Source organism: Pleurodeles waltl, chromosome 2_1, assembly GCF_031143425.1.
Source record: "Pleurodeles waltl isolate 20211129_DDA chromosome 2_1, aPleWal1.hap1.20221129, whole genome shotgun sequence".
In the NCBI taxonomy this organism is placed as follows: Eukaryota; Metazoa; Chordata; class Amphibia; order Caudata; family Salamandridae; genus Pleurodeles; species Pleurodeles waltl.
In genome coordinates this window covers 283530639-283544425 of record NC_090438.1, presented here as the reverse complement: position 1 = coordinate 283544425, position 13787 = coordinate 283530639, and the positions used below count along the sequence as shown (strand labels likewise).

General features: G+C 44.1%; 1 protein-coding gene across 17 annotated transcripts in view; it reads right to left on the bottom strand.

Moving 5' to 3' along the window:
• Positions 1-1084, bottom strand: part of MAP7D3 (MAP7 domain containing 3) — a 543746-nt gene extending 542662 nt beyond the window's left edge. For 6 of the 17 annotated variants that reach the window (XM_069212465.1, XM_069212469.1, XM_069212472.1 and 3 more), the window contains exon 1: positions 918-1083. In XM_069212465.1, coding sequence (XP_069068566.1) covers positions 918-963 — 46 coding nt within the window. In that variant the 5' untranslated portion in view covers positions 964-1083. Of the gene's footprint in view, positions 1-917 lie in introns of all 17 variants that reach the window. The other 11 variants (XM_069212476.1, XM_069212477.1, XM_069212470.1 and 8 more) reach the window with 3 other exon arrangements.
• Between the last annotated feature and the right edge of the window lie 12703 nt (positions 1085-13787).

Sequence of the window (13787 nt, the reverse complement as noted above, 5' to 3'; positions counted from 1 at the left end):
AAGGGCAGTGAGTGGTACGAGGTCAACAGCTAGGGATCAGCGCAGTGCCTCTTTCAAGTGCCCCTTCTTGTCACCCTCCTACTGTATGCAGGCCAAACCCGGGATGTAAGGGGACAGGCAGTTCTAGCAGCATTGGTAGGATGCAACAGTTGGGCGGGGAGGGGTACGAGTTCAGTCACACGCTGCAACTTCCCACTCTCCGCCCGACACCGGCGTGATTTTGAGGACGGCCGAGAGATAAGGGACGGTCGCAGAGCTCTGCTGCGGGTCGGCACCCTCCCCATCCGGAGATTAATGGACACACTGCCGCCGCATGACCTATATAAGAGCAGAAACCCCGAGCACTGGACTGAAGCAACCAAACAGCCTGCTGCGAGGCGAGACCCGGGTCCCAGCCGCGCGATCGGTCGGATGAGGATACAGTGAAACTCGGCGAAGCCTCCCCCGGCCAGCCCCGTACCGAGAATCCGGGGAGAATCACGGGGCCCGCGTCGAGCAGGCAGAGTAACACAGAAACAAGAAGGGGAAAGACCCGGGAAGTGGGACCGGGAAAGGGGGTGTTGCTTCTGTCAGGTCCCACAGAGTAAGCGCAGCCTGGGGTGTGGGCGCTGCACAAACCGTGTCTACTGCAAAATGGACGAGCAGCAAAGTAGAAAATCCACTCGCAATCCCAGACTGCTTAAGAACAGCTGCATCGGGAGTTGTGACAGTTCCCGTCCGTACACACCCCTCCCAAAAACCCCGGTGCCGGTCACTTTTCCCGGGCTCTGCCGCTTCCTGTCACTCCCTCAGCTACCGCCTGACAGCCCTCCCGCCCCTCCCCTATGTGCCTCACAGCAGGGCTTTTGCCGCCCGAGGAGCCGCCGCCCCCCACACCCGTTTCAGCAAGCAGGGTGCACCTAACGAGGTTTTCTTACCCATCTGCTCCCGCAGCCCCTTCAGGGATGTGCTGGTGTCCGCCATCTTCCGTCAGCCTGGGCCAGGCGCTCACCCCGCCTCCGCTGCCGCCAGCGCTTCAGTGTCGGGTCACGGCGCGCAGGCGCGAGCGGACGCGGAGACGGCGGATGCTGCTGGCTGTTGCCAGGTGCTGCCCAGCCCCGCCTTCCCCAGACCCGCAGAACCGTTACTTCGGAGACGGGCCCGAGTCGTAGTGTCACTAGAAGCAACGTGTAGGTCGTGGTTTTACTGCCGCGCCTGCCCGTAGGAGCCGAGGGGTGACACCTTAGCGAGGCAATGACCACGGAGTTTTGCATGGGAATGGAATTTGGGAATTGTCCACAAGTGTTCTTGCAGGGAACCCTGTGGCTAAGCTACCGGTGCTAAACACTGGACGTGGTTGAAACGAGGGATGGGGTACACGTAAGATCACGGAGGAGTTACAGAAGACTTATACGAGACAGCTATGCCCACGCAACTATAAGAGCATATTAGCAAAATTAAGATCCTGTATATTTACACATATGCATATTTACTAATATACTTTCCTGTAGGTAGTGGTATCACCTGTCTTTTCCCCCAGACAGAACGTATTTCCCCACTTACCACTAAGTACTTCAAACAGCAAATAAAAGAGTAAATACTTAAACACATGCTCTAGAGAGCTACCTTAATAATCCCTTACTGATAAGCAAAATAAACAGAAAGGGAAAAGTTATGTTACAAGTAAAAACAGAGGATTTTATATGAAGTTGTTAAACTTTTCATCCTTGGCGTGGTCTCCCTTAACTTTTTTGCCTCTGTTTCCCAGGTTGTTGATGTGTGTTGGACACTCGTGCCAAGCTACCAAGGGGGTAAGCAGGGGTTAGCTGAGGGTGATTCTCTTTTACCCCGACTAGAGTGAGGGTCCTTGCTTGGACAGGGGGTAACCTGACTGCCAACCAAAGACCCCATTTCTAACAGAAGTTATGTGTATTATGTCTGGGCCTTTGAAGACTTTTAAAACTAGAACAATGGCTAGTGTTTTTCTTTTGATAAGGTAGCATTACTAGATATATGTCTATACTGAAGCGTATTTATGTTATACGCACTAAAATCCTTGTGTTTCTGTGCAGACTCTGACCAGGAAGTACATTATGTCCTGGGAGGTTTTAGGGTATGATTAACAGAAAGAATGATGTAGTAAGCGGTTTGTGGGTTTAAGCTGAAGAATAAAGTAATGTCTGACCGTAGCTCTGGTGTGACGTAATTCATCTGCATGCTCCCGGGCTGGGGAAGACGCTTCAGCTGCCAATGAATAGGCTATATGTGCCTGATAAGACAAAACTGCTCTCTCCAAAAGTTTGCAGTGATATAGCAAACTGCTTGTGCATGCCATGTGTGCCCAGAATCGACAATGAGCTATCTGCGACTGGCACATGTGGAGTCAAAGCCCTTCTCCAGCCCGTACACAGCCGCTGAAAAGATCGAAGACCCTACAGAGGAGCACATTAAAAATGCCAGTTAAAACTGCTGATGAGGTGACTGAGAGATGCTGCACCGTGCAACTTATACAAAACCATTATTTAAAGGAAGCAGGAAGTGACCATCACAGCAGCAAGGTAGGAAAAACAGAAAACTTGCTCATCATTACGAGCAATTAAAGCATATGGTGGCACATACTTTGGGAGCAACCTCTGTTTGCAGGGGTTGTTGGTGCCATCCTGTGTGGCGAAAGCTGTCTGAACAACACATGCTTTCAATGGCAGCAGAAGGTAGTGCAAAGTACAATGGTGCTGTGTTCCTGAAGTCACCACTGCCTTTCCACACTTCTAAGAAGCAAAACATTGGTGCCAGGTGGGCTGCGTGGATCAAAAAAATTGATGGCTGCATAGATTTACTAGAGGAGGAAGATGATAAGAAGATCATCAAATATTTTAAAAAAAAACTTGCAGGTGATGGAGTGAAATAAGTGCTAAAGAAAATCTCACAGCTTGGTGCAAAATCATACCAAAAGCTAAAAGAAGAATTAGAGGCCAAGTTCAATCCAATGCCGAATGTCGACTATGAAAGAAATATCTTCACCCAAGTGCAACAACAGGTGGGTGAAACAGTGGATACGTTTTTTAAAAAGACTTGATGCACTCATTAAACAGTGAAAGTTCTGTGACTTCACTGAAGAAGAAGCCATGCGCCCCAGAATCATTGATGGCTGACTTTTAGATCTGTTTAAAAGGTGCATACTAAGAGAAGCACACAGTTTAGAGAAAATGCTGATGGCTGCAAGAGCAGAAGAATGAGCAGATTGACAAGCTGCTGACATGGAAGCAGGAACAGCACACCATGAATCGGTATTGACTGTGAAAAGCAAGCACAAGCATAAACAAGATACATGTAGTGATAATGTTCAAACATGAATCTTCAAAGAAAACAAAACTGCTTCCACTATGGGATTTGCTTTCCTCATGAAGGTAAATATCCAGCTGTAGGACAAGTTTGCAAAGGTTGTGGGAAAGAGAACCATTTCATAACTGTGTGCCAAGCCAAAGAAAACTCAAATGTGTCACAATGGCAAGAGAAAATGGCCACAAGAACATTCCACAAGCATTTGTGCCACGTCTCTAAAACCAAAAAGCAACATCAGCTACAAACCAGAAACTAGAAACCAGGCAAACTCAATTGTCGTCAAGCTCATCGTAAAAATGTTCATCAATGTCATTATTATTGTCACCAAAGAAGATGAATGTGCACTGGTGATGTCTACCAAAAGTCGGCGTGCACATGTGGGATTGGCTAGCTGTAAAGAAGATCAGATTTAAAAAAAAGCTTACTAATCAGAGTGGCAAACATAATTTGTCCCAGAATCAAGTTGAACGTGAACGATCATCTAATAACTTTCAGCATTAATAGTGGTGCATCAACTAACATCATGCCAGTAGAAAAGTTTAACAGCCTATCCCCTGTGCCTTGCCTCACCTCATCAGGCACAAATGTGTCTACCTGTGCATCTTCTGAGCCATTGCAAAGCCAAGGGTCGTTCTTAGCGACAATGCAACACAGAAAGACATCAGTGCGAGCCACCATTCATCTTCTACAAGGGACTTCATTGAGTGCCTGTTTACTCAGTTTTGCCGCCGCTGCTGACATGAGATTGATATCCCTGAACTATAATCTCTATTCTCAGACTGAGATCACAAGCCGATTCCCACTGTTGTTCCATGGCCTGGAGAAACCAAAGAAAATTAAAGTATAGCTTCATATTAATATATTAATGAAGACTTGGGCCCTGTTTCTTAGGGACACCCAGAGTTGCTTCCCATCTACAAGAAGCTGTGGACAAACAGTTGGAAGCCCTCTTAAAACATGACATCATCAAACTCTCCACAGGCCTCACACCATGGGTTTCACTCATAGTAGTAGTATTTAAAAAGGACAGTAGCGGAGTGGTGCGCCTTTGCGTTGATATGCACCAGGCAAACAAAGTCATTGAGAGAGAGAGATGTCATGTCCCTGACCTCCTTGTGTTCTAACTCCTCCCATACTTTGTGTGTGAGGAACCTGCGGGATCGAGCACAGGTCTTAATGCCTTCCTGGCTGTTCATGGGACTCATTGCCCTGTAGGCTTGACAGCGTTCTTGGCATGGTAATTAGCTCCCAGGGCCCTAAGCCACCAAGTCATGACACACCAAAGACTATGGGTATATTTGGGTTGACTCATAGGTACATGACTATGGAGATATTTGGGCTGACTCATAGGCACATGACTATGGAGATATTTGGGCTGACTCATCAGGATTTGGGAACAGTATTTTTACTGCACTCAAACTGCGAGGCAGTGCTTGGCATAACCAATGGTTAAAGAGGACGTATCCTCTTCAGCGATCCCGCTGAGCTGGATGTCTCCACAACCCGGCCAATCATCTTCTGCATTGTGGTTCTCCAATGCTGCGTACATCTCCCTTGCACATCCACTGACGCAGGGAACACCATCCCTGCAACACCTCATAGCTCTCCTGCGAATCTCCGACGCTGCAGACATCTTTTTCCCTGCAAATCCAGCAACACAGCGAACTGCAATGCCGTACCTACAAAATAAAAGGAGAAAACATGGTTAAGTACCATCCTTAAGGTTAGTGCACTAACAGAACACGTATCAAACAAAGACTTGTTTTTAGGATGCTGAAAATCCGAAAACAGGACAACTCTTGAACATTTAGACATTGTAGGTATTATTTAACACATACACCAAAGTCTTGGTATTAGCGCCCAGTGACATTTTGATGTACCATCCTTTATTGTAATATAGTCTGTGAAATCCAAAAGCACACTCTTGCACGCCTTGTGCATAGTGTTCAACCAACAAGGTGTACCTTAGTGCGTGATGTGAAAACGCAATATAGCTTCTGCCGGGAGTGCCGCAACTCCAAGGGTAAAAGCTGATTATTGGAAGCCTATGCAGCAATAGATTCATTATCATGTAAGTGACTGTTAGTACACATATCAATAGAAAGGAGGGAATATTTCAGAAACTCTTCATTTGTTGAATAACCTCTCTCCTTGTATTTGCAGTACAGCTTACCACGCACTACATTACACGCATAACATGGCGATGCTTTCCAAGACTGAAAAGAGACATACATACAAATCCAAGAAGACGGTGGCTGATCTCAAGTACATTAGTCTCTCTGTTTGTTATGTAGTCCCAAGTCCCTTTCCCTTCTGGGTGGGGGGGGGGCATTTGATTCACAGTTACATTTCCCTGATCAGACACTACCCCGCCACCCTAGGAGAGATAGGAAGTCCTGCATCGTCTTTGCAGATAAGAGCCAGGTGAATGGCATGACAAGAGACACCCTGCTCCCCACATCCCACACATGATCATGCGAATGAATGGAGCCAAAGTGTTTTCCCTCCTTGACCTGAATAAAGGACACCATCAACTCGAGTTTGGAGGAGAGCTGCGGTTACATTACCACCTTTTCAACTCATGTTGGTTTGTTCAGATATAAGAGACTGAGGGCCTGATTACAACTTTGGCGGAGGGGGTTAATCCGTCCCAAATGTGACGGATATCCCGCCCACCGTATTACGAGTCCATTATATCCTATGGAACTTGTAATACAGTGGGCGGGATATCCGTCACATTTGGGACGGATTAACCCCCTCCGCCAAAGTTGTAATCAGGCCCTGAGTTCTGAAATATACTCTGCTCCTGAGATAGTTCATGATGTTTTTTTTGCAGATTGACCCATCCTGTTACACATGCTCTCTATTACAGGGATCACATACTGGTTTTTGGGAAAACACAAAAAGAACCCAACAAAGCCTTTACCCAAATGTGCCAGCTACGCACTGATGGAGGTCTCACTCTGTGTGCTGCAAAGTGTGAGTTTCACAAAACCAAACTCAATTATTTTGAGCACATATTCTCTGATGCGGAGATGACTCCAGACCAAGACAGGGTGCATGCACAGTCATCCACTTGCCCCCCACAAGATGTTAGCATGTTGCGATCTTGTGCCGGCATGGCAAGTTATTTCTCAAGATACATATGCAATTTTGCTGCCGGGATTGCCTCTTTGAGAGACTCGACAAAGGGAAATGTACTGTTCAAGTGGTCTCTGGCATACAACTAGAGTTTCAAAGACATTAAGCATGCGATTGTGAATGCAACAGAAATGGCCTCCTTTGACCCCATTACAAACTGAAATAATGGTTGATGCAAGCCCAGTAGGGCTAGGGGCAATTTTTGCTCAACAAAAGGGGCATCCGAATGCTCAGGGACACATTGTGGCCTATGCCAGTTGAAGCGTATCTGATACAGACTGTGCTTTCTCTTAGCCACAGAAAGAGAATCTGGCTGTGATGTGGACCTACAAACATTTTCATGTATCCCTCTGCGGAAAATGATTCACCTTCATCACAAAGCATCAGGTGTTGCTTACAATTTTTGGGATCCCAAAGGCTAAGATGCCACCTCGCATCGAAAGGTAGTGGTTAAGACTACAAGAAAATGATTATGAGATTGTGCACAAATCATGGAAGGATCAAGACACAGCAGATTCTTTTCACGAGTGCCACTGCTTCGTCACATTTTGACACCCAAGACAGCTAAAACATATTTCAACTTTATTATGAAATCCAGCACACCAGCTCCTCTGTCTGTGGAACAAATCACTGCAGTCACCAATGCAGATAAAGAGATGAACATAATTAAAGAACTGATTGCTATGTAGTCATGGAGGAGAAGTACCCATCCGCTTGTTGACGATGTAGAATTCCTAAAGCTAAAAAATTTACAGTATTAGTTAGCAGTCATTCAAGAAGGCATAACACTACGAACCTCAAGAATTGTCATACCTGGAAGTCTAAGACAGCGGGTTATCGAGCTGGCCCATCTATGACATTGCGTTGTTGCAGCTACCAAAAGTGCATTAAGTAATCAAGTGTGGTTCCCTTGGCTAGATGAGCAAATCAAGAAGTAGCTGAAGGCATGCCACATTTGCAATTGGTTGACCAACCAAGGTGACACCGCACCCAGTGACAATGTATGATCTTCCTGCCCAGGCTTGGGAGAGAGTTGCAGTTGGCGTTTTTGGACCTTTAGGAAATGGACACCATCTCATGGCAGTTATAGATAAATATTCTAGTTTTCCTTTGGTGGAAGACCTATCTTCAACAATCCATGACAAAGTCATACAATGACTTGATGACATCTGTTTAACATGGAGCATCCCCAAAGCCCTCAAATCTGATAATGGCCTGCCCTTTAACAGCAAAGAGTTCAAAGAATTTCTCATCCAACACAATGTCAAATACCAAAGAAGTGCACTAGTATAACCACAAGCCAATGGTGTAGTTGAACGATTCATGGGCACCCTCTAGAGGGTTATTCAATGAGCATCCATGGAGCGAATCGATCTGAACCAAACCACGTGTCAGGCCCTCCTGGCCTATTGATCAACTCTTCACTGCACAATGGGTGAGAGTCCAGCCACCTTGCTATTTGTTAGAGCCATCAGAACAAAACTACTTCAATAGACCCCGAATCAATCAGTGGATACTGACAAGATCTGAGACACCTACAAGGCTCAGAAAAGAACAATGATAACATAGGCAGATCAGCATCGCCATACCCAGGACATATGGTGACAGCATATTGTTCTGGAAATCCCTCACATTACACTTTAAGCAGCTACTGCAATACTTGTCGAGTCCTGAAACCATACAGACGGTAACCCCGCCAACAGGTCCAGCTCTGGTGCCTGAGGATATGTCACCATTGCCTGATCAGGGTGGACATCGATCATCTCAGATCACCCGAGCTGGCAGACAAGTGAGAGCGCCTCACCGACTAATCAAGAAATGTGATTTTGATGTCTGCCTCCTTTTTATTAAACAAAGGGGGAGATGTAACATATTGATGTTATGCACACTAGGATCCTCGTGGTTCTGGGTGAACTCTGAAGAGAAAGTATGTAATGTGCAGGGAGGTGTTAGGATGTCACTAACAGAAAGTATGATGTAATGAACAGTTTGTGTCTCCTGAAGAATAACGCAATGTTTGACCGCAGCTCCATGTGGCATAATTCATCTGCATGCTCCCAGGCTGAGAAAGAAGCTACATATGCTATTTTGCTATTTCAGCATCAGATTTTCAACTATGTGTAGATTTACATGCCCCCACCACCACAAGTAAGGGGAGGCAGAGCCTCATACCACAGGGCTTACTACTGTAAAGTTACTAACTTTGCACATGTAGGTGAAGATCACCACCACTGTGGAGGAGACCTCCCGATGGGAAGTATAGAAAATAATATAAAAGTTTCTTATTCTTTTAAAAATATTCAAAATGTTTTAATATAAAATATAAGTGTAAAATTAGTTTGAAATAATAATTTTCAACCCAAAACAAATATAATGTTACAATACATTAACTTGTCAAATAAAATGCTTATTAAATAATTTAAATATATTAATGTAATTTATTAATTAAGGTTTTTAAAAAATAATTAAAAACAAATCTCCCTCACTAGCATTTTTATTTTTAATTTGTAATGCATTTTGGAAAGTTACATGTTTTATTCATTTAAATTATTTTTAAAAACGAATAAAATAATAGGATATTATGTAAATGTCAAACTAATTAAAATATTTTAACTTCAGTTCCTATGGGGTGTTATTTTACTTCTCTTCCTCCATTGTTTTCTATGGGAGTGTTTTGCAGTACCTGAGAGTAGCCATGTGTGGTGCTTGCCTTATTCCAAGGCAGAGCTTGTTTCGGGGTGATCCATCAAGAGAGAGCCATGTGTTTTTTTCCCATGTTATTTCCCATAGGAATTTTGGGAAACAATACAGAAAAAATGGCTAAACAGAATCACACTAGAGTTTGCAGACAAACAGATCTTTACTAAAAAATGTGCTTATTGTGATTTGGTGTACATTTGTTCAGGGTTTTTCAAGAAATTAGAGTTTAAGTTATAGTGATATCTGGACTGTTGATCCCATGATACTGTGGGGGTCAAACCCCAATAATAAAGTGAGCCCCAATATTTTCAGACACCCAGGTTTTACCTTGGCAACCTGGTGCCTTGACCCCAGTTGATGTATCAGTTAGAGACACCGCCCTCTTTACTCAACCCCATCAATCTAGGGGAGTATAAATCAAATATGGTGAAATATTGAGTGGGACTATTCAATAATTGAGCTCTAAATTTAAAGATTTATTAAAAGTAATCTCATATGGCATTACAGAAAATATGGTAAGAAATGGCATAAAGGCTCAGATACAGAATACAAAATGAGCATCAGAATTTTAATTCCTAGTTAAGCAGTGAAATCTCTAAGTCTACGTGTGATACTCATAAAGAGGTTCTAACAGTGCTCTATGAAAGGAACATCCCAATAAAATCAAACAGAGTCTTCGGAGTAAAATGAGAAGTCATCCCCAATCCTTAACAACCAGGGGTTTTATACACATTTTATGCATAAACAATTAGCAAAACTGCAGATTCAGGTTGGCATGATCATAGTTAGCTCACTTTGGGGAAATCAGAATAAACAGTGTCACAAATAATAATTCTTAGCACTAACCCATTTCTTAAGATATGGGTAAATCTCTCCTCGCTCCCTCAGCAACAGTAGTCTGGAGATGAGGGAATGCATTGTGAAACATTTCTAGGCAAGCGCTCATACAAAATAATGTCTTCAGCAGGCCTACATCTCAATTTCCAGTGGAAGTCCAGGGAAAACAAAGATAGTTTTAATCACAATACACATTTTATAACCAGTAGTACAACTGACGTCAAACCTGCTATGTCTGCGGAAACCGCCAGGAGAGAAAGTGTGCAGCGACTCTCTGACTGGGAGGGGTGAATGAGCAGGAGCAGTGTAAGCAATACATCGAAAAAACAACATCCATTTCTAATAAAGTGGTGCCTCACTCAAAATTGTTACATGATTAGTTTATGTTTCAAAAAACACTTCTGAACTGCATCTCTTTGTCGTTTGCTGCACAATATTACCATTTCATGTATTACATCTATATACAACCTAAAAATCAGAGATTTGCACATATAATTTATCACACACATTTGCATAGTTGGAAAAACTTCTGCCATACCACAAATTTACAAAATAGAGCATTCTGAGTGGTCAAGAGGGCTTTTTTCCATATGCGCCTTTCAGTCCCACAAGACCGAGCAATCTGATTGGCTGTCCACTGTAGGAGGCTGGTTCAGTATATCTGGGGTGAAAGATGCATGCATCGTTTCACACAGGCTGCAAGGGCAGGCCTGTAGTCACAGTTTGCATGGGCTCCTACGGGTGGCCTAATACATGCTGCAGCCCATGGGGGATCCCAGGTGCAGCAATGCCCTGGGTACCTAAGTACCATATACTATGGACTTACAGGGATACACCAGTATAACAATTGTGGGGTGTAAAAGCTATGTGCAAACTACATTTAGGGGAGGGAACACTGACACTGGGGTTTTGGTTAGCAGGATCCCAGTGTACTACAGTCAAAACACACCAGGCAAAAAGCGGGGATAGCTATGTCAGAAAGATCTCACTTTCCTACATCCACAAAATGAAAAGAAATGCTACAGCTGGCACTGCAGATTCAAGGCTTCATGTAGAACATGGCGGACGGGCAGACAGGTTACTCCGTCACAACAGTAACAGATATGCCATCTGCTGAGTTCTAAATCCCATTTGATATAATGGGATTTAGATTTCGGCGGACGGCATATCCATCACTGTTGTGACGGAGTAACCTGTCCGCCAAGTTCTAAATCAGGCCCTTATCTCTGTGTCCTGAATTTTATAAATATTTGAGATACAAGGTGGCAGGGTAAGGGTACCCTGGCACTTCTGGGGGGGATCCAGAGGGATCTTCCCAGGGGCCAAACATTAAAAAATAAATTGAAACATGGAACCCAGCGTGGCCCACCCTGAGGTACTGCAGGACTCCTGCAGCAGAATGGCACTATAAGACTACACAAGCTTCAATGAGTGGAGCTTTTTCAGACTCACAGTACTGTGGGGTGACACTTGAACTGCGGTACCAATCGAGTACCGCAGTACCTAAAACAATAATCAACAATTGTGGTATGGGGGTTGGTCTCCATCGAAATGTTAGGTGGATGGCCTGTGTTACCAGATGGGGTTATTTCCTGCACAAATGTGTGATATTTTTCCCATTTGTGCGGTAAAAAACACCCCTCGCAGGTTGAGTATATTTGCGCGTCATTTTCCCCTTTGGTTGCAATATTTATAGAATGCGGTGGCATCTTCAGTTGCTCTGCAATTTCCATGCAGAATCTGAAGCTATCTGCAGCCCACTGTTTCAAATCAGGGCTGTTAATCATTTGTAGTGTGAAAGAGCTACCTACAGCAGTACTGCTTCATGTTTTTTACAACAGATTGTTATTATCATCAACGTACAGTAAAACCACAATTTAGGCTACAAACACTCATACACACCAACACCTGGCCGACCATTATAGGCAATTGCTTCAGCCCGGACACCTGAAAGCAGTGAACAACACAAGATCAGTTCATAAAATAACATGGCATGGAATTGCCCATCAAAGGTCCTGCTTCATGTTGCTGGCCTGCCCCTAGAGTGAAAGCAGCAATGTTTTTAAGAAGGGCAGGCCTGTCATCATTTTTTGATTTTGATTCTTCATTGCCTTTTGATGCAGACTTTGAGGATGCTGTAGCGGAGGAATGTTGGGACGAAAACGTCCTCCACGTGGTTAAAGACGTGTACCCCCACCACGATTGCCAAACTGCAGTGTTGTCTTGATTGCTAATGCTGATTTTGTGTCATAGATAAATACAGATCCAGCATGTGTGCCATGGCATTGGCATGCCTCACATATTGCAGTCTTGTTGGACTATGAGGGGCACCCAAAGTGCACCCTCATATTGGTGGAAAGCTGTCACCTTCGCCAAGAATTAAACAGCACATGGACAGTAGTGGCAGCACACTGTGAAGTGATCATTAGTAATAAACAGATCTTTTTACCCTGTGTCACTGGAATGAGGCCTAAAGGCTCATCACCTTTTAAAACATTTCACTGCTGTGTATTTAACTCATCCTTGGCCTGCATAAGGTACACGTGGAGTGCTGTGCAGAGCAGGAGTAGTCCTCTCTTACCGAGGACCTTACCTATGCTGAATCTATGTGTGCCTGGGAAGGGTATTATATAGGGATAGAGCAATACTCTGCAGTATATGTGTGGTTAGTGCATGTACTGGGTTTTTGTATGCCTGCGAGGAATACATTCAGTGAGAGATGTTGTACTGTGCAGAGCGTACACAATGAAAGAATGTGCTGGGTGTATGTGTGCTTGTGTGAGGTATAATACATGAAGGGTGAAGTGTTCTACAGAGCCCACATGGGAAGTGTGTGTGCTGGCAGTGTGCATGTTTGTACAAAGCACACCCTGATACAATACAGAAAAGTTACAGTACTGAACAGTATGAATGTGTGTGTGTCTATACTTGCACAATGCATGGAGGTTACAGAACTGGAAAGCATGTGTGCGGTGAGTGTGAATGTGCCTGCAATTACATGGAGGACCCCGGGTTCCATTTTGGGAAGACCAGATCTGCCTGGTGAAGACATGAAGAGTAGAGAAATCTCCCCAGGCAGATTTCTGTATTGCTGCATTTCTGTGAGCTGGGTGGAAGGGAGGAAGGGACTATCCCTTTACACTGCAAAAGGTGGCTCTTTGATTCGGTGATAGGTCCAAAAGGAGAGGGCTGGACACATTTTAGGAAAGGAGATGAGATGGGACTGATATGGAAATCATAAAGAGTAGTGGTGGAAGCACAGGATTGACCTTTAGGTGTACATATCACTGTGGCTGACATCCAGGTGTGAACTCTGGTCACTCCCATGAAGTCTGTTGTGTGATAATCAGCTTCAGAGTCCTGCCTGCTGTGACAGATAGCATTTCAAGTGGAAAGAAGAAGAGGCAAAATGTACACTCCAAAATAAGCAGAGCCCCAACATAAAACCTCAAAGGCTCAGACACTAAATCACATTTGGTGTTGGGAAGACCCAGCAGATTATTCTGATATACAATAAGAATATTTAAATTGGTTCTTTACTAGGGGCTACCTTGAAAGCATTATAATGAGCTCCATTGAGAGAGTGGCTATGAAAAATAGAACACAACTAATGCAGAAGTCTATTGGTAATGAGAAATTGAGATTCACTTTTGTGTCAACATTTTACACAAGTAGCTCCAAAATTAAGAGAATTAGCACCAGAAGATGGCATATGTTACAGAAAGAACCAGATTTTGGTGAACTTTATAAAGAACCTCCATTATATGTGTTCCAAAGATCATGTAATT